The sequence below is a fragment of the Lepidothrix coronata genome, unplaced genomic scaffold (genome assembly GCF_001604755.1).
Source record: "Lepidothrix coronata isolate B3197 unplaced genomic scaffold, Lepidothrix_coronata-1.0 Scaffold17, whole genome shotgun sequence".
NCBI classification, from domain to species: Eukaryota; Metazoa; Chordata; class Aves; order Passeriformes; family Pipridae; genus Lepidothrix; species Lepidothrix coronata.
The window spans coordinates 2,310,568-2,332,699 of record NW_016690197.1 but is presented as its reverse complement, the minus strand read 5'-3'; the positions used below and the strand labels follow the sequence as shown (position 1 = coordinate 2,332,699).

The 22,132-nt window shown below is 36.7% G+C and overlaps 1 protein-coding gene across 2 annotated transcripts in view; it reads left to right on the top strand.

The window, feature by feature from the left end:
* The window catches only part of NRG3 (neuregulin 3), a 384,996-nt gene that overhangs the window by 324,170 nt on the left and 38,694 nt on the right, over positions 1–22,132 (top strand). For both annotated transcript variants that reach the window (XR_001873528.1, XM_017807194.1), the window contains exon 5: positions 18,882–18,984. Coding sequence is in view for 1 of the 2 variants with exons in the window: in XM_017807194.1 (XP_017662683.1) it covers positions 18,882–18,984 (103 nt within the window). In the remaining variant the exon portion in view is untranslated. The remainder of the gene's footprint in view (positions 1–18,881; positions 18,985–22,132) is intronic.

The following is a 22,132-nucleotide window of genomic DNA, read 5'->3' as shown; positions in this document are numbered from 1 at the left end:
TTTCTGACTCATTTCTTTGTTAGCCACAGGGGTTTATATGGGCCTTGCTTCGTTTCCTGTATCCCAAAATCCTATGGCTGAGAGTGTATTCCACTTTAAATAATGGGAGTTTTGTCATTCACTGAATTGCTCATCAGCTTCCTAGAAGGGATACTGCACAATTTCTTTTGGAAATAGTGTGTTTACCATGTTCCATCACAGCCCATATGAAATGTATGCCTCTTAGGAACTTAAATAAAAACAAATTAAAATTTGCTTCAAATACTTGCAACTCTAGATTTTTTTTCTGCAAAGAAGCAGCAGGTATTCACAGAGAAAGCAATGTGGTTGATACAACTGCAGCTAATTCGCTTCTTTCGTTAGTCAAATGTTTAGAGACAATTTGAGTTAATCAAACTGCTATTTAAAAAATATTGAAAAGGTCTTACAAATTAATTTTCAATTTGGAAAGAGCATTTGCATTAAAAAAAAACCCAGGAAGGATATGCACATCTTAGCAGAGTGCAATAACTGTTAAGTTAAAAATAATTAGGATATGAAATAACAAGTGTCTCTAAATATATGTAAAGTACAATTTTCAGTAAAATATATTAACTCAGTTTTTAAACTGTTTCTTAAGTTAGTGTATAGGTTGGGATTGGAAACTCACTTTTTTCAATTAATGAAGAGAAAACTGCTTGATACAATTCAGCTGTTTAACCATGCACTGCAGATAAACCTAATCAATTGATTATCTGCATCTCCCCAATAGTTTCACTTTGCTCATTAGTGATAATTGCTGCTCGTTAGTGGGGAAAAAAAAGTTGTAATCGATGTGTTAACATCACAGAAATAGCAACGCAAAGCCTAATGTCCTTAGTGCAGCATTTGTCCAAAGTCCTCCTCCCTTGGCACTTCACTCTGTATTTTATTACCTGATAACATTTGCTGCAATTTAGGCTCAAAAATCATTTGCTTCATTGTATCCCTTATTTCACATGGCTATAAATTTCTGAAATGTTTCTTTCAGTGCTGTGTTTTTTCTGGAGAGGAAATTTTTTTGGAATGCAAGAATCTTCAGTGGTCCAGATAGCAGTGCTTAGGCATTATTTTATTTATATATATATTTTAAATGTAATGGTGTTATTTATAGTTTTCCATAGACTTGAGATGTTTCAACAGAGAAAGTTTAACAAAGTGCAGTTTATCTGAGGAGGACAAATTTCTTAGGATTGGATTTATTCACATATTTTTTTCCTTTTTCTTCATTGCAGCTTCTATGAGATGCTAAATTGCAGAGCTATTACTGACATTAGGCTATTTGATTAATTTAAAAGGCTTTTGCCTCATTTCATATGTGAATTTTTTTGAATATGTAAAAAGTCTTATATTTCATGCTGTCTTATGAAAAAAAATTGTTTGCTTTTGGTTGCACTGCTGAATCTCTAGTTTTAGGATAAGAAAAGAGGAGTTTGTGCCTGCACAAGAGAGGTAGGGACGAGCAGATGGTATTGTTTCTTGTCTTTAAAGAGGTCTTACAGGATTACAGAGTTTTTCAGCCAACAGAGTTTTTCACTGGAATCATACTATAAACTAGTTTAGGGACAATATTTTGGTACTGAACAAACATATATAGTAAATAAAAGTTATCAGTGGTAGTAAATAAAGCAAATTCTAAACTCAAAAAAAGTTTCTGACCAACTTCATTGGTCTTACAAGGTTCTTGTGTCCTGAGATGACTTTTATATCAAAACAAACCAGCTTTGTTGCAAATCAAGAAAAAATATTTAATTGAATTCTTAAATACAAAGCTAAGTAGATAGTGTTTTCTGGAAGCTTCAGAATTAACTTCTTATCTTAGAAGTTATTGTGGTTGGATGGTTGGTTTTTGTTTTTTTTTTTTTTTAAGAAAAGACAATAGATTAATACACAGAAAACAGATGTTTAAATTAAATATATACAGCTTAATCTAGGATGGTTTTTATTGTATCCCTTAAGAGCAGCATCTTTGTAGTCTGCTAGGTAGGATTCTTGTAAAAAATCTTTGTAATTAAGTCATTGTAATTAGCTGTTATAAGATACAAGCATCCTATTTTTCTCTACAAATAAAAAGCAGACAAGTTTATTAGAAATCCATTTAGACATTTGGTAATTTTAACAGTAGGCAAAATTCTCATACAGAAAGGTTGAAATGAATTTATGTAGTACTTCAACATAAATTATTACATTATTACCAAGAGTTGCATTCCTACGTGGAGAGCAGTGGCCAATATTAAAACAAGATGTCTTGATTTGTAAGCTAAGCAGATGGAAATTTTCATAGAAGGTTACTTAAAGGAGATTAAAAAGTCAGATTATATCCTCTTGGATACCTACAAAATTTAACTTCATTGATGCTTTGCCTTCAAGGGTATTTATAATTTAGGAGAGAAACAAGTGTAATGTTAGACAGACAGAATAAGATACAGTAGGGTATCATGTTGTACCAGTGCATGCCTTGAACATACATATACACATGAGCTAGTTAGTCCATGTTTTGGAGTTTATTTAGAAAAAGAAAGAGCTGCATATTTTTCTGAAGAGAGATGTTTGACATCATTCTTTATTATTCTGAGAGAGTGAAATACCTTTTTCCCCTGGAAAAACCCAATGGCTTTTCAGACTACTGACTTTTCTCAGGAAATGTACTACTCATTTTGATTGTATTAGGGATGAGCTTTCATTGTGGGTACTTGCTTCAGGCACCTAAACTTGGTCAAATTATTAATTGTGGAATTCATATTGCCAGAGGAGATTTAGCACAAAGGAACAAGAGCACTTAAGGAAGACTGACAGATGGAGAAGTGTGTGAGGGTCTGTATAAAAACCTAATAATGCCTGCTGCAAAAATCCTGGTGTTTAGCCCAGTATTCTGTAGCTCCAGTCTTTCTTAAAGACAAGCTGATGTTTGTCCATGTCACGTCCGTGTTATTCAACCTCCTTTCAGTGATAGCAACACGTTTACTGAATTTGCAAACGTGCAACAAGATGTCTGTTGCATTTCAGCGTTGTAAGGAGTGACCAGTGTGTATCTGGGAAGCTGTAAGAAATTAAGTTTTTTCCGTTTCTTCAAATCCTTCCTTCTTGTCTGTGATAATTTCATCCCCCTCTAGCTATTTGCCTATAATAGAGGAATACCTACAGGTGTCTCTTCATTGGTTATCTGAAAATTTTTATTCTTAGCTCTGGAAGAGTAATTTAAATTTAAAAAACCAAACAAAAAACCAAATGCCTCCGGATGGGAATCTAAACCTTGAGATTTTCTTTTCTTTATCTCAGAGGGTTTTGCTTCATTATTCATAGGAGAGGGCTTTATATCACTTGTACTTTGCCAGCCACAAACTTGTTCTGTCAGTTTTAACCCATTTATATTAAAGATTAATTAACAAGATTTGTGTTTTCTTTAACCATTGTGGAAGCTTTGTGGAAAAGCCTAGCATGTGTACATAATTGCAACACAGAGACCACAAGAATTTAAGATAGTTGAGGCAGCAGTAGAATTCAGCAGAACTTACATAGACTTTCCAAGCACCCTGTTTTTCAGATGACTTGGGAGGGTTATTTTACTTTTCTGTTTCCTTTCTCAGACACTCTGGAACAGTTCCCTGATGGTGAGCCAACACTAAGCTAAAAAGCATAGAAGGGCAGGCTTTGATCCAGAGTATATTTCGATCTTACATCTGAAGAATGTTTCACGTAATTTTGTGATATTGGATGTTAGTTGTAAAGTTCTGGAAATTAATCTTTCAGAGATTCTTTCAGAAGCATCAGCAAAGTTTTTTTTCTACTTTGGGGTTGTGGTTCTTCTTTGCATAGCAGTGAAACAGTGACAGCCCTCATTGCAGTTGGTTTAGTTTTTATCAGAAGAATAAAACTTAAGGATTCTTCTGAAAAAATCCCCATATCTTTCTCCACCATTTGAAACATTGTTTTTTTGTGAGAAGGACTTCACTGAGAAGAATTGTTGAATAGCTTCTCTCTGTCTTGTTTGCAGACCTTTTGAGGGAAAGAGGACAGTTTCATGTAATTATACCTCTAAAAATAATTGGTTTTTTCAGTGACTCAGCCTTGGTTACTATAAGTAAGTCTTGGATATCATAGGTAGTTTTAAAAAGTTAAACCAATTACATTACTAGCAATAAGCAGTGAGTAATTAAAGAAACCTCTTTCAAGTAGCTTGGAAGTTTCCTACTGATGTAGCACACTTTCCTCTGTACTTGCAGTGAGTATTTTACAGAATTTTAAAATTATTTTTATAAAATGTAAAATAAGTAAACAGCTCTTACATAATTGGTTTCTTTCTAAAAATAGAAATAATATTTTAATTATTTGAAGTACATTTTTTTTCATTTTTCAGGGTTTGAAAGAGGTTCACTTCTAAATTTTATTTATTTATTTTTTAAATTACATAGGGAGTCCTCACTAGTGTTTAACACAATTTCGATTTATCTGTTTAAATTTAGGAGCCTGCCAGAAGGAAAATTTTGCTTTCAGAGTATTTTGTACTTGAACTGAATATAGCTGAGAATGATTGCACAAGCTGACTTTTGTCAATGATGGATAGCATCAGTAAGCATTTAAGACTGAATTATTTTTGCAGTGTTCATAGTGGTCTTAATTTAAAAAATCTGATAAACCTGTTAGTAAGCTACAAATGTACTGCAAATATAAGAGTTATCCCTAAATTATTTCCTACTCACCTATGCTTTTGAATGCATTGAAGCAAAAATACACACTTTTAACACAGTCACTTACTAAAGTTCAATATCCCATCAATGACCTCAATGACTAGATGAATTTGAAGGCATCCACAACATTTGATGGAGATGTCAGTCATGGTTCTCTCTATAAGTTCAAGTAACACAGGTCAGAAATCATTGCAGGACATAGTTTGGCTCATAAAGTTATGGAAATGTAGGCTGATTTTAGAATACCTGGAGTATAATACTGGTTTTGCCAAAAGGTTAGAACCAAAAGAAAAAAAATTGGGGAGGAATGACTCAGTATGTCATTTCATTATGAGACAACTAACAGTGAAACCTGGAGCAGGAAACAGGTGATCATAAATACACAGTCTGTTCAGGGGGCATCCTGGTCAGCGTTTCTGAATCCTTTCAAAATGTCTTGTAGGATTCACAAGCCTTTGCCTCAGAAAACATCTGCTTTCTGCAAATATTGCTGTTGCTTCTGTGAAAATACTCTTACTGAGCTGAAGTCTGTCATTTCCCAATAGGGGCATGATCAGTGAAGGCTTTGCTTAATTGGGATGTGTAGGTGGTTGTTGATTCTCTTGTCTTTATTTTCTGAAGTCTAATTCTGCATTATTGGAACATTTGATGTTCCATGTGCCAGTTAAGAATACCTGGAAATGGATTTTTTTTGTTCAATAAGAGCAATTTAAGACAAAATATAAGAGAGCAGCTCACATCTGAATGACAGTTCTTGTTCCAGCCAATGTATAGTAATGGCAGGTCACGCACACTCTGTTTCTACTCTGTTATGACTCTAGTTTTCAGTGAAACTTTCTTGCATGTTGCAAAGTAGGCCAGAATCAATCCCACTGTTTCAAGCAATTCTTGCTCTACTCTGCACAATGCTCCCCACAGGTGGATTTTCCTGATAAATCAATCCAAAACAATTCTTAAATGTTTCCAACTCAAAAATTAGTCTTAACAAGGTGGTAACATATATATATATATATATATATAAACAAAACTGTTTTAGAGGCATCTAAGCTGAGGTTTTATGTCTCCTTTATTGTTAGCAACTGTGGAATCTGTAAATCCTTACCTTTTTAATGGTGTTTTATTAAATTCATTTATCTTAGTTCATAACTACCTCTTTTCCATATTACCTCTGCCTTCTCTGGCAATATTGTGAAAATTGAAATTGATGATGGCAATATGTTGGCAACTTGATGAATCATATGTTTTCTGATTGTTTTTTAGAGTAGGTATAAGATATATACCACTAAGGTGATGAGTAAAAAAGGGTCATCTGAAGGAATCTCCTCTCTAGTCCTGCTCAGAGAAGCAAAACAGATAGGAGCTGTCAAAGAGGATGCATGAAGAGCAATACATTTTCCTTGGCTTTTGCAACACCTGACAGCAAAGGAAAAATTCAAAGACAGTTAAGATGTGCAGAGATTTTACCTAGCTGCTTTCTTGACAATTTTGCAAACTCGATTTTTCCTGAATTAATGACATAGCCTTCTAAAGCTGCTGGGAAATATGAAGGCATCTCATTTCAAAAGACAAGTAACTTCATACGTAGGGGAGAGAACAATGAGAGGCAGAGGCAGCGGGTTGGCCAGCAGGGAAGCCTTTTTTTGTGGAATTTCAGTTGCAGTCATAAAGGTATCTCCATGAACCTTCACACCTTGTCTATGGCCTTGGCATTTGTAAGCGGTGCTGTCTTCTGCAGTCTATTCTTTGGTGTTCTTTCACCTTCTGCTTTCGTGCCATGGCAGTGCAGCAGCTGTTGCCTCCTGCCTCCCTGTCAGCCCGCCCTCAGTCGCTCAGCGCTACCCGAGCTCTTCAAAACACGTCTCGCCCAGGCAGGGAAGAAAAACTGGGTCACAGGCAAGCCCAAGTAGGCCAAGTTATTGCTATTCAGCTGCTTTTGTTTGAGTTGTTCTGTTCAGGCCTCTTCAAGTCTGCTTATTCTTTTCATTAAGCCATACTCAGAGCTGTGATGTTTCAGCAATGTTTGTTCAAGGCTCAGCACCCGTTTGACCCTATAGCTATAAGCTGTCCATCGTGACTGCCACAGAAAGTAATGGGGAATATTTTTAAAGGACACGAAGCTGAGGGACACAGAAAGGGCTGTTGTATAAAGCATGAGTCAGAAAACACTTGGCCATTACTGCTTAGCAAAGTGATCTTTGTCTTAAAATGTTGTGATGAACCAGAGGAAGTGCTTACTTCTGGCACAGTGTTTCCATTTGCAGTTTTTAGATAAAAATCATGACCAGAAATGTTACAAATGTTGCAAAGCACATGAAAAGCTGCCCTGTGCTGTCAGAATCAGTACTGTGTATGACAGCTCCTGGCCTGTAACACCCAACTAGGCAGTCTGTGTAGGAATGTTTATTACTGGTACCACCAGTCAGGCTTCAGCTGAAAATGTTTGACACTGGTGTAATATGTCCTTCAGTTTGCCATGCCATGACTTGTAAAGCTGCTCCCTTTCCTGCAGTCATAAAATAATTCAGGAGCTCTCCAGTCAACTGATTGGATGCCAGAAACCTCCAGTGGTTGTCCCACTCTACTCTTCACTGGTGCAGTTTACCACTGAGCTGTCTTCATGGGAAGAGGTTTTCCCTCAGAGGAAAACTCTCTTGTTTTAATCACTGTTTGGCTTGTCCTCCTACCCTGTGCTGCTGGCTCCATCTTGCCAATAACTAGAGGTCAGAGATAATTTTATTTATTTATTTTGGGGGTTTAAGTCACTTTTAACTTTAAAGCCATTGTGTGTGTCATTCTGAAAATATTTTTCCTATTGTTGAGTTTAATTTCTTATTTTTCTATAGATTATAAGAAAGTATGTTAGACTTTATGGTTTCAGACAACCATGAATCCTTTTGAAGTGGAAAGTTTATGGTTTTTTTCTGACAATTACTCTTGAAAAAAAATCAGCCTATATAAGGGATTTTGAAATTTAAAATTCTATTAGTTAAAGATGTGTTTGTGTATTTTCACTAAAGGAGAGAGTGGACAAAGTTTATCGTGTCCTGAAGGGTAGCACAAAGTTTACATACCTTGTACATGTACATGCTTGCCTTTAAACATGTGCTTTAAGCTACAATTTGCAAGTGTTTGAAGTCCACCTAAATGTATTAATATAGAGAGATTGAACTATATATTGGCTTTTGGTTTTGGGAGGCCAGGAAGAGGAGCAGAAGAATAAGTAAAACTGTATTCTCAAATACATAAAGAAATGTCTTTAAACTAGGAACACAATTAGGATGTAGCATTGATGTCATGCAATATGTCAGTTGTTAAGATTTTAATCCCCTTCTTCAGTCCTTCTGAAGCACAGGACTGTGGTAGGGCTTGCACTGCAGCAGTCCCAGCAGTCGCGTTCACATCCAAGTTGGCATTTGAGCAGCCTGGCTTTGCCAGCTTGCTGCCTACCTGCAGCCACTGCCAAGTGCGTGGAGCAGATCCCTCCCCGTGGGTGAGCGCCGGGAGCGCACTGCGAGACGTTCTGTGGGCTGAGGGCTTAATTGTGTCTTAGCGCTGCTGCTCGCATTAGTAGGCTCTAAGCATCTGCCATTGCTCAGTATGAACAACTGGATATTATCCCTCATGTTGGCAAAAAGCCTCTGGAGGATTAAAGGAAGAGTGTAGCTGCTTACAGTCACCATATTTACTTTTCTGTGTCTGCCAGCACAGTCTGGTTTTCTCTCTGATCATTTATCCAGCCTAGACTTGAGTGTTGCAGTCATTATGGTGAGCGAACATGCACTTGCTGTGGTGGGGAGCTGACTGACAAGAATATTTTGTGAAAAGGTGAGGGGGAGGATGCTGCATCTGTAGAGGTGAGGGACAGAGCACATCAAGCCAGACTGTTTCCAGGTTCCACTGGTTCACGGAATAGGCAGGGAAAATGAGCAGAACAAGTAACGGGTGCACAACTATACAGTCCTTTAATCTCTGCACACCTGGGAGGTTTGAGTGGGGATGGCTTCAAGGGGAACACAGATGGACAGCACTCTGTGTGAAGAAGGACACTTCTCTACTCCCTCCATCAGCCTCTCCTTGCTGTCACATCCAAGTGGTCACTGGCTTGTGAGAAGCCAGGTCAAGGAGGTGGGGCTTGGAACAAAAAGAAGGCAATGCATAAATACATAGTTCTGTACCTGCAGAGTCTTGTTCAGAAACTGTTGTACTCAGTACTTGTGACATCTTTCAGCAGCTGACTAAGCCCTTGTCCTTATCCTCTATGCCCTCACCTTCCAGACCCTTCCCAGGCAGAGCACCACATTTCTGTTAAAGTGTATGAAAACCAAAATATATTTCAAGTTATTAACGATTGTTTTCTGTGGTTTTCCTGTCACTGCTCACACTATATTTCTGTAAAAAAATCTATAAATGCACCCTGGTTAAAACAGCAGCAGTCAAAGAGATGGCACTTAATTATGATATTGCTTGACTTGCTGTGAGCTCCTGATGATGTAGCCATCAACAGTAACTGTCAAATACACTTTGACAGCTTTGCTGTTAGCTTGAGATTTGAGTGGAATGTTCAATATCAGCAAGTGAGCGAGATATAGGGAGAATTTCCAGTGACAGGGCTTTGTTGATAATAGCAATGCAAGCTCTGAGATCAAATAAAGTATCAGCTGGGAAATTAAGATGATATTATATTACATGTTAGTGATGCTTATGATCTTAGGAGTAACAACCCTCATCAGCTAAGGAATTACTAAGGCAAAATTAAAGAATGCTATTGCTTTATAATGCCATAATATTTTATGTAATAAACTTCTCAGAAACTGTCTTTATGGAGTTACATATAGAACAATTATGTCACTTATCCGTTGCCTATTCCACTTAATGGTCTTTGGATTAGTCCGTTTATATATATCTACATCCTCAGAAACCTTAATAAACTCTGCAATAACTCGTGCAGTTTGTGTCCAAATGTCCTTCCCTCTGCTTCCTCCATTTACCAGCACAACGTTTGGTTGAACAAGGGTCTCGGGAGAGCTGGAAAGCTCAGCCCAGCATTGATTTTGCAGAAATGGAAGAATACATGTGGAAACATAATGACTGGGGAAAAAACCCACCAAAACAAAATCCTTCTGGAAAATAATGTTATTTAATTTTTAAAAAAAATCACAGTAATTTTTTGTAATATTTGCCAGTCTTGAAGCTTTTGTGATTTATGCTTTGAAGCTTTTTGTGTTTCTGTGAAAGACTGTGAGTTTTTTGCTGTAGAACACAGAAAATATTGCATATGTCTTTGTTCAGTGGAAGACCAGTAGGTTACATTCAGACTTCATAATATATTAAACTATGTGAATTTTCTTACCTAAGATTCAAAAGGCTTCAAAGACATTACATGAGAACGGTCAGCAGTGCTGTCAACACAAAGGTGGCTGGAACTGTGCAGGCTCCCTTTAGTTGGTGTTTGACTATGAAACTAAATTATTAGCATATTGCATGCCCTCCTTGTCTGCTGACTTAATATGGTCCTGTCACTGACTGTGGTTTGATGGTGAAAGACCTCATTTAAGGGGCTGAATTTGCATCCTTTGGACCTGCATTAGAAGCTGGAGGTACTTGGAGCTGTGATACTCAGTAAGCAGAAGTGACATAAAGAATAAGGCTTGATGGTAGATCAAGTAGATGAAGTTTTAGGTATTATCTAGGAGGTTTCAGTACCTTACACAGAGCAGGTTTAACTGTTATTTCAGTAGTGTTGTTAACTACTTAACAACAACTACAGCATCAGAGTGTTATCAACATTATTCTCATACTGAATCCAAAATACAGCACTGTACCAGCTACTAGGAAGAAAATTAGCTCTGTCTGAGCCAAAACCAAGACAAGTAGCTGTTGGTTTTAGCTGTTGGTTCAGTACTGAGGTGCTAGCAAGCAGTGGTGCTGTAAAGAGTCTTTGTACCACCTAAACTTACCGAGCACTGAAAAGGTTTAAAACCCTCCCACTGTTCCACTGGAATTTTCTTTCAGTGTATTTTTGCAGTTGGCTTCTTTGGTACCACTCCACTGCCATTCATTTTCCAGTGGCTGCATGAGTCACTGCAGCTGGTGCTGTCCCGTTCCTGGTGGATTCTCTGGCCTGTCATGCCATCCCCCATGCCAGGAAAAGCACTCACACAGCATTGACATGGGGGTTCTCTCTTGCACAGCGTGAATACACACAAAGCAAAAGCGTGCAGAGAGGGGATACTGGGCTCTAAAGTTTCTTCTCAGTTGAAGAATAAGGGGGCAAATTGTTCTGCCTCATTGCCCTGTAAAGGTTTGGCTCTTCCTGTTGACTGGTGTCTAATTCCTCTTGCTCTTCTCAATCTCTTTTTGAGTTTCATTTGTGGTAGCAAAGGCAGAGCTCTCTGTGTGCAGAAACCAGTAACTACTATACTTCTTCTGAGACTAAATGCTGATGGCTGATGGAGTTATAACTGAGTTGAGTGTGTTTGGCTTGGTGACAAGAGTATCATTGTTGGTCAGTGCCCTTCTGCACCAAACAATAGGAGATGACAAAAAAAAAATAGATGCTCTGCAGGGTCCCAGCCCCCTCCATTTCAGACATGACATGTCTTTTTGGGAAAAGGGAAACAGTTTATTTGAAAATGCCTACTGCTTCCCTGCTCTTTCCTGCCAAGAGCTGTTCCTTTCTCCTCTATTGCAGGAATTCCACAGCATATAGGGCCACGTGTGGTCCTTATTGTGCAGGAAAAGCTTCTGCAAATCTTTAGCTTTGTATCTCAAATCTGTAAGCTTTCACATGAGATTAGAGCAAGAGTTCATGTTGTTTAGGTCTAGCTGTTCTGCCCATAATTTCACATCATACTACCATGATACTGTTTCTTCAGCGTCCTGATGCATTTTAGTACAAATATCCTCAGCAGTGGTCAAATGTAAGATAGAATTGAAATGTTTCTGATCTTTTAGTAGGTTCTTTTTCTGTCCACCAGCTATCAAGTATCTCTCCCGTGGGAGTATTGTTCCTTAGAGGGCTGTTCCTTAGCTGCTCATCCCTTTCACATGTCAGCAAAAGTGCAGGCAACCATCAGGCAGGAAGATTACAGCCGGAGGATCACAGTTTTAGACAGCTTTACCCTTTTTATCATAAGGTTTTTTCACTGTGCTCATTGTCTAAAATATCACCATAGATCTTTAGCTGTCAGCCTTTATTAACCAAATAAATTTTTCTCCTAGATCCAGACTGTAAATTAAGTTTGAGGAGGGAGGAGAACTGGCCTTTATACTTGTCTTTCTCTCATAATTAAAAAAATTAGGGTTAAAACTTTTATATTTAGGTGGTATCGAAAATTATTAAGATGAAAGGTTCATATGTAATTTTAATTCTTATTAGAATATAATAGGAATGTAGTACAGGTTAGCTTACTGAGTTTATTTTTGCAATAGTAGAAGGTCTTAGAGAATCTTAGAATTGCTGTAATAATTCTAAAACTGAACCTTTCGGCAAGGAAAATTAGCGCCCGCACACAGAGGACTGATGAGACTTAGGTGATGAATTTTGCTGGTAAATGACTGATCTTATCCATCTTAGAAGTAGAATGAAAATAGATAAAGTTTGTAATAGAATTGGATTGTCTTATTTATAAATGGTCAATACAGAAACACTTCTAACAAGAAGTTTTCTCAAAAGGAAAAAGGTACCTGTCTTCCCTTAGCTGCCTATAGAGCTATTTCAAGCCTAGGATTTAATGAATGTTTTGCAATGAATGTACTTAAATATGGCTTTGAGAGTTTGTTAGATTTGAGTTCTGCTTTGTAGGTGAGGCAAGTCCCCAAGTTCCCTGCAGATAAAAGGAAACGATTGTTTCTTAGGACACCCAAGTTAAAATTAAGTTACCTTCGGAATTAAGATCTTACTGTTTAAAAGTGTTTATCGGATTTTCACTTTATAACAAGTTGCAGTTACTAAGAATATTGGCACTGCTGTAACCATAGACAACACTAGATATTCCTGTGTAAGGTTAGCCTCTCTTTTTTCTTTTTTTCTTTTTTTTTTTTTTCCAGATAACTCTTTAGTGTTTGGCTCATTTTATTTCAGGAGATGTTTGTTCATTACTTTTGATTGAGACTTCACCTTTCACTCACCAACCTAAAATTGAGAGCTCAAACTCAGGTTTACAACACATACCTTTGCATACTTTTTCATCATGAGTCTATAACATTATACTTAATTCATTGCTTCATTTTTAATATTTCATGCAAAACTAGTGCCAATGCAGCATTAACATTGTAGAATTAAGTACTTGAAATAGGTCAGTCAGACAGGTTGAACACTCATCCCTTTCTTGTCTGCCTTATGTGTACACAGAAAATTAACTCACTAGTGTTGAATACCAGTAGTCAAACAGTGTATAATGTCGTGCAATCGTAATATATGATGGGCTACATCTATTTCACTTTGCTTTCATTAAGATCCTTCTGCTGTGGACATTCCACTAGCAGAGGAAAATGTATTTCGTTCATCTTTGTTACAATCAGAATTATCGAATGGTTCTTCCCAAGACAGAATCACTGTCAAAACTATGAAATGCTTTATGAACTTCTGCCAGCATAAGTCAGCTTGCTCTGATTCCAGTTTGAAATGGGAATCTGTACAATTAACCTTGGCTCTGTCCTTTCTGTAAATGATAACAGATATAACAGATACAAACTTCCTCTTCTGATCTGTTAACCTAAGTGTCTTGAGTCCCTTTTAAAAGGGACATTCTACCCAGACAGAAAAAAGTCTTTGGAATAAAACTCAGTGTCTAAAAAAAGTAGATGAGAATTAGAATAAAACATGGTATTTTATGTGAAGTAATCCATATGCTCTTAAAGATGTTGAAATATAATTATCTTAGATGGGTTTATCTATTTCATGTATTTGCAAGGACTTCATTCCTTTAGAGGTTAATAAGTTTATATTCCACTTTATCACGTTAATCACTGAAATGGAAGAGGCAATATCCTTTTGGTTACAGAAAGAACAAGGGTCTTGACTTACCCAAGGTCAAAGAAGAAATTTGTGAACTCTGTCTTGCAGCATTTCAGCTGTTTTGTTCTGCCTTAGCACAAGCTGCAGCATATGGCAGAGAATCTGTACAGTAGGCTTTTGCGAGTGAAAGAACAGAAAACTCTTGGGAGAGTTGAATGTCTGATGCTGAGGCAATCACGGATTTTGTGGAACAGGCAGGCTTTTTTTATTCTCTTCATGAATTAAATTTAGAATGCTGTATATAGTTCAGTACTTCTCACATATAAATCTTAAGTATATTGAGAAATATGCTTTAAAAACTCTCTTGCCTTTTAACTTACGGGGATCCATATTTTATTGGAAATCTTGATGTTGTGTATGAGGTTTCCATGTAGGCCTCCTCCGCTGTTGTATATGGGACTTTGAGGGTGCAGGACACAAATTAGGGTTTAAGTGTCAAATTATACTATTGAGGTTCACTTCAGAAGTGAGGTTCTGGCTCAGAAGGGCATTCCAGTACCACGTGACATGCTGAGGAAAGGCATTGGCAGAGAATGAAGGGAAATGAAAAAAAGCATGGCAGTGAAGTCACAGTTCCCACTTTGCTGCACCTGCGTGGTTCAGTTTTTGCATGGGGACAAAAAAACCCCCAAACCCTCCCTGCATTCTGTCTTTTAGTTTGTTGAAGAAAAGCTGTTTTTATGTTCTGTCCATTAGGCCATGCTTCTTCTGTTGACTCATCTGTGGCAGGGATCAAGAAAAAGGTGAAGAACATTATCTTTAAATTTTCTGCTGAAAAATAAGTCATAGAATTTTTTTCATAAAGTTTTCATTGACATTTATCAATGGGAGAAAGCACATGGAAAGCTGTTGGCTTTCATGAGTACTAATGACAAGATACAAGGGCTTTCCATATTTATTTTATAGCATATTGTTACTTGGCAGCAATGCAGTGGGTCCTCTTAGGGCAAAAGAGTGAGGAAGGTAAGGAGATGCTGAATGCTGTTAGAATTTATGCTTTTGGGGCTGTGAGTAAAACCTTCAGCATAAGAATTAATCTGGACATTTATTCATTTTTAGGGTTTATTTTTTCTTCATAGAGCAAAGGTTAAATGATGCATTTGTATGGTAAATGTCATAATTTCTCAGTTGGCTTGGTTTGAATAGTCAGTAATCATTCTCTGTGATGCTTGTGACCATATTGAGATTTTATTCAATAGCCATTGAAATAAACACAAGGGGCAAAGTTACTATTTTTGTTTTGTTATCGTTTTGCGTAGGCCACATGCTGTTCTTTGTATTTGAAATCCCTTTCAAAGATATTTCAACTCAAAATACACAATAGAGCTTGGAGGATCCAGTGATTATGTCTGGCAATGATACTGTGGATTTAAGTCCTAACAAAGCCTAAAATAATCTGTTTTAATTAACTAAATTATTTTTTTCTCAATAATATGATTAGAAGGACCTTGTACCAGCATTCTTACTTTTATAATAAAGTCACAAAGAAGAGGCAGATTTCAGCTTCTGTACACAAAAAAACCCTACCATATGCTTTAGAAGTAACAATCATAAGAATGTGTCTATCTTACACTTTTTAATCCTCTAAAGATGTATGTGTTTGCTTCAGCGGATCTTTCCATATGCATAAAGCAAATAGATTGCAGCTTGTAAGAATAAATTTTAAGGGCCAAGAGAATTAAAAAAAACCAAAACCTCCCATGGTTCACCAGTAGTCATTTTGTGTTTCATAATAGCAGTGAATGTGTGAGATAAGCTTAGAAAATTTTTTAGCAGGGTGGAAAATTGGAATGAATCAATAGCATAAATGACAGTGGGCTAGACATGTAACAGGACACAGTGAATAGGGACTTTTCTATGGGAACCCATTCCAATGAACTTTCAGCAGGCTCTGTGTCCCATGTGAGTTTGTCTTGTCTTTATGCTCTGAGAAGACCTTGCTTTCCATAATTTTTATTAAACAAATAGTCTGCATCTAAGCAGTTTACTATGTTACCTTTCAGTACTGTGGTCCTGTTTATCTTGGTATAGGTTGTGTATTTTTTGTAATTTGAATACTTGATGGAATTCACATTCTATAGTCTTAATCCTCAAATGGATTATCCAGGAATATCCATGGCAGTTAATATTTTGATTTCTAGCAGAAATATTTTCTTGGCTGCTCATTAAATGAGGAATCCTCTCCCAAGAGAATTTATTTCAATAGACTGTAATTGAGGTGATATACTTCGCAAGGAATACATGAATATATGTGAGTAAAGAGAGACTAGCAATTTCAGTCACGCTTTAGATTACCTTGGAAAGTTAGTTTCAGTATGTAAAAATGTGTATGCACAAGTTGATGCACATCTTGAGCCAAGGAGAAGGAATTTGCAATTCTTCTCTTTTCTGCACTTTGAATTTCTACAGCTTTCTGCTCTGTGAGAGCCCAAGTGCTGTGCAGTGCTTAGCTATAGGCATCTGCCTGATTCAGGCCCTATTCAGTGCTCCTTGGCTAGAGAGGATCTCACCTGTGCCAGGTGTGTTAGGCACAGCTAAAACCTCACAGCAGTGAGGTTAAATCAAGGCAACCATGAGGAGACCTTCAAAGTTTGCAGAGAAAGGCAGATTACATTGCTGTCAATAAGAAGGTGATTTTTAAATAAAGGCAGTGTGGAAGATTAGAGAATGCAAAAATGCCTAACTGATTATATTTAAAGAGGTTGGAGACAAAAATGGTGAAGTTCAATACATAAATAAAGATTTAAAAGATATAAAAAATTGACAAAGGTGTCTAAGAAATGATATGCAGTTAATCAATAAGTACTGCTTTAAATATGCACTGTACAAAGTAAACAAAAAGGAAAGAGAGTATTGATCAGCATGTGTTGAAAGGTAGTGACAGGGACTAATCTGACTACACAAAAGACTTAAATCTTCACATAGTTGTTTGAGCAAGATAATATTGTCTGGTCTCTGAACTGCTTTTATCTTTGCAAGACTTATTCTAAAGCATCTTTAACAAGACAATGATCGCTATTCAGGACTGACAAAAGAGCATAGCTGCATTAAACTTACCATTTCTCAAAAAAAAACCACCTAGCACAAGGAAAAAAAATGAAGTATTTAATGAGGTCTTATGTTGAAAGAAAAGCAAAATTAAGCCTGTTTGCGTGCCTTACTTAAAAGAGTTTCTTTTAATAAATAGGGTTTTTTTTAATTATATGGAAAGTTAAAGTGAAATTAAAGTTCATAATTATGTATGTTTTAGTTGTAGCTTAGGCAGTAGGTGCTGAAATCAGTATTCGGGCAGAACAGGTTAACAGTTGCTGAACTGAAGAATTCCTTAATTATTTTCAGTGTGACTCACCTCAGCATATGAATTTAAAGTTTGTAGGATTAGTCCTTTGTGTGTTGCAGTGGAAATTGAAGGTGGGTGACAGTGTTTACACAAGCTAGTAAAACAATCAAACCAAACAAACAAACAAAAAGAAATTAAAACCCCAAACGTTTGCTGCATTGCCAGTGAGGATTTACTGGTTTATACATGCCAATGAGGAATGAGGTCTAAAGCTGCACTGGAAGCAGTTTTACTGCAATGTGAACAGGATTTCTTCTTTAATTACAACCTTTCAGTTATATTTTACACGGATAAAAAGTCTATTTGCTTCTTTTTATTTTTAAGACAGTATAGTAAAACTACAACTTGTAACATTTCAAATTTAAATGAGGAAAAAATGTCAACAGAAGCTGAGGACATTGTATCTTAGAAATGGCTTCTGTGTCATTGTGATGTTCGTTAGGTGAGTAAGTAGAGAATTAAAAAATAAAGATTTGGTCCTTGCAATTTTATTTTTAATATCTTACAAAAAAAGGGCTGAGATTTACAAGAGACAAATGATTGTATTTAAGACTCCAAATCTTCAGTAACAGCACTGTAATATACTTTCTTGAGAAATTATAATTCGTACTGATTTGGATACTGTACATAGTCTTTAGTCATTATAACACCAGATAGTATTTGACTGACATTCCCACTAGGTATAGATTTTTTTTTAGTATTTGCCTAGATTCGTCTTGGTGTTCTCATACAATATTTGTCATGAACCTGAGACTTACAAACTTGGAATTACTGCCATCTACTTGACATATGTGTCTGGTGTTCATCCTGACGGGTGGGTCTGCATTGAAGATCTCTAACCTAGAAAGGAAGTGTAGGTTTGTCAGTGTACAGTGCTTGTACTGTGCTTTGAGATTCCTACATGTAGACTTTCCACCTGAAATACGTGAATGAAAACACTGGTTTGTATGTTGCACGCTTGGAGAAATGATCTTAAAAACTAACAATCTGTTCAGCATGTCAGCACTTTGAACTTGAAAAGTAGTTGAAATAATTAAAAAAAAAAAATATAACACTTAAGAAGCTGTTGTGTAATTGAGTTTGTGAATCTCCAGTTGCTTATCAACTTCTTTCTGCTGTTTTCCTTATTTTCTTAGCTTTTCTTCTTTTTTTTTTTAATTTTCATTCTGTTCCTGTTTTAAAATTAATTTGAATATTATGAGACTTATAAAGGAAATTTGTTTCTTAAAAATAGACTCCTATCAAAGCAATATCTGGTGCATTGTAGCAAAGTACTCATTGGGTTCTTTCCAGGTTCATTGAATTAATTTTTTACTGCCTTATGTTGTAAATAAACTTCAAGTGCAGAGAATGACGTGGGAATGAGGCATTGTAATTACATTTTTGGGGTAGCTAAAAAAGAACTTGGACTCTCCTGGGACATTGCAAGAGTTCTGATGGTTCTTTCCTTCAGCCAGCAAAATTCCATGGTTGTAGGGCTCTTTATCCTATTGATGGTAGAATCTTTTGTTTAAAAGGCTGAAAAAATGGCACGTAGGGCAGAGAAAATATTAAACTGTCCTGATTTTCATTAATTTTATCTCTTACTGTGTATTGGAGCCATTTTCTAAAACTTCTCTAGGAGGCCACAACTCTATGAACCTTTATCTAGATGAGAGGTTCAGAGAAGCATCCATTCCGTTGAGGAACTGACCGACCCAGACCTCCGAGCCTCTCGTATCCATCGATCATTAGCGAAAACACGATGTGCTGAAATCCGCTTTTCGCAAGTGCTGTTTTCTGATGCTTTCATAATTCTCCCTTTTGCTGTTCACAGAGAGCGAGGACGTGTACCAGCGCCAGGTGCTGTCCATTTCCTGTATCGTCTTTGGCATAGTCGTAGTGGGCATGCTTTGTGCAGCGTTCTACTTCAAAACAAAGTAAGAGCCTTCGTCTGGCGTGCTCGTTCTTTAGCTCCTGTCCTTCTTACAACTTTACAGTTCTTCAGTTTCTCCCTCCTTTTCAACTGTTGTTATCTCTGGTCAGGCCAGAAATGTTCCCCATGGCTAAGTCCCCTCAGAAAGTAAACACAAGTAATATGTGTTGTTTTTTCTATTTTCTGATATCAGGAGAGAATAGATTGTGTCATTTCCAGTTCTTTTTTTTTTTTTCTTGACAGCAATAATTTTGTGTCTTTTGCTATCAGTGCAATAATCACTTTCCTTTCTTGAAAATGACAGTTTAAACATACCATCTCCCTTTTGCATTTCATTTCATGTCCCTAAAAGTCCCATTTATTCTGTATGCTAAGAACAAAAGTAAAGTTAGAAATGCACAAAGAAACAAGCTCTCTGCAGATATCTGCAACCTGTAGCTAATAGTTGTAAACTGTTGATGTGAATGCATTAGTATCGGTGATATAGAAGCACTTTGACTTTTCCAAGTACGGTGAAATAATCTGTACTAAACTATTTTCAAGAGAAATACTTTCCACTCTATTCTTTTATCTTCCCAACTGAACATTTATTGTACTGTGTGTAATTTGAGTTGCAAGAACCTCATAGCAATTACTTGACCTGTTTGTCAGTGCCACTGTATCTATAAGTATGTTCTCTATGGTTGTTCCAGCTGGAGCTAAGGAGAGAACACATACCAATGTAAAAAGTACCTGCATGAGGCTAGTTAGGGTGACTGAGCACCAAAAATGTGGAAGTTTGCGCTATTTAAAAGTCTGGATGCTTATCTGAATCCCCCTTTCTAGAATTTATTTTAATGGCTAGGAAGTCTGATGAGGACTGCTTTTTATTTAAAATAAATTACAATTGATATTTCTATCAGGAAGAAAAAAAAAGGGACAAAAAAAGAAATTGGAAAAGTCATCAGATCTTTTTTCCCCCTTTTTCTTTCCCTCAGACTGCAGGGGTAGTTCGTGCGTGACTTGAGTGGATATTTGAGTGGTTCATGTTTTTTTGCTGAACACTCCTACCTGTTCTAATGTCTTGAAAGATTTTGTTTGATTGTTTTTTGGACATCCAGTATGACAGCAATGCTAGCTGGGAAGGACGGACAGGCAGGACAGTTCCTCTCTGCAGACTCCTTTATTGTAGTGTAATTTGTAAGCAGACACAGCCATTTTTGTACTGCATTAGAAATGTCATTATGCATTTTAGATCTGNCGAGAGAGAATCTACCTGGAAAGGCTTGGGGGTTTTGCTGAAGAAGAGAGATTCAGAAAAGGCAGAACGGGATTGTCAGTAGGAAGAACATGCAGTCAGTGACTGAGCATACTGTGAATAAAATGCCCCTCTGTTATTCACTTGTGCCCCCCTTGGTTTGGCACTGTTGTAGGGAGTGGTGCAAAGGTGGGCTGGAACAGCCTTCAAAATACCATGACTTTGATGAGGTGGTGAGGAGAGCTATGACTGAAAGTAATGAGTGGAAATAACACTTCAAAGATGGACTCACAGGACAATAGTGCGTCATAACTCAGGAGGAGGTTGGGAGTGCTGGGTTTGGGATTTTATCTGCATTATAAATATGATAGTTGAGAGGTACAGGGAATAGTTGAAGTGTGCTTATGCCAGATTCTGGGAACTGAATTTTGAAGAGTTATGAGAAAATGAGCCCCTCTGGTTCACTCAGGAGGTCTTATACAATATATGAGTAGAGTAATGGTGAGATACTAACACCCTGGCTGTGGCTCCATCTAGCACTGTCCAAAAAGTAAAAGTGTCTAGAATGGGTCTCATAGAGGCCATGTAAAATAGTATTGTAAATGTAACATCGAGCAGTGTCTTAAGGCTGTAAAACCCAACAAATTTGAAGTGCATCAATGTTTATCCTGTGTTAGCTTTTAGTCAGCAGATATTTGGGAACTTCTTTCTCGGGTATACGTATCCTGACTATGCCTGAATGTTATCAAAGCATTCCTCCTGCATGGGGGATTATCCTTGGGTTTCATTTGATGTATAAACAATATATAAAATATTGCTAATAGACACAGAAATTTTGCAAGTGGACCTGTTAAGAAAAAAGCCTCCCTGAAGACACTGACCCACAGTTTCTTAGTCTGACAATTCTCTAATACCATCTGCTAGAAATAGGCACTTCCCTATGCACCGCTGAATTAAAAGTCCTTTAAAATAGAATCAATCTGAGGAAGTTTAGGACTATAATTAAACTCTATGCCCTTCCAATTATTCCTTTTAGGTTAATCAAGTGCTGGAAGTGTTAGCAACAGACGAAGTAATGGGCTGCCCTTTACAGCTTAGACTTTTATAAATGACTAGTGACTTTATATCTTGCTGAAGTAACAACACTTCGTTGCCATATAACTCTAAAGTAGAACACATAAGGCCCATTTGTTTTTAAAACAAAAATTATAAAGTGAATTTATTAATCAGTAACTTTGAATAATTAATAGTTTCTAGTTTTATAGCTGTGCATCCTATAGTTTGGAAAAATAAATATGAAAAACCCTAATATTAATGTTAGGTTGCATGAACATAAAAGGAAATTAATGATTAGATTGTTTTTCTCAGCAAATTATCTTCAGGAATCTAAATTGTAATCTTAACGATTGCAGTAGTGAAGCTGAATATTCCAGTTTATATACATAGAAACAACTCTAAACCCAGGTTTTCTAAATAAATCCAAATTAGAGTTCCCAAAATTGTTTTGTTATTTTCCTGATTAAATTCTAATAATTTTTTATGTATTGGAGACATTCCCAAAGTCTGATGCTGTGATCATGTTTCACTGTCATTGTTTATACCTTATATGAAGTCTCCACTCAAAACCCTTGGATGTTCCATAACCATTCTGAAGACCAACATGAAAGTGGCTGGCTTTCCAGTAGGATATATGTATAGATATGCTTATTTCCTCAGTTGTATGTAATTTAGCTGTTCAGAAAATAGTTACTCATACAAACTCTAAAGTTGCTTTTATGGATCTCCCCTGGAATTTTATTAGAAGCTAAAGAGCTCATTTTGATATTTTACAAAGTAAATTATTCAATTTCATTGGTTTCAAAAATTAGTAGGTATTAAAAAGAGATTGTTTCAGAATCAACTGACTAATGTAATT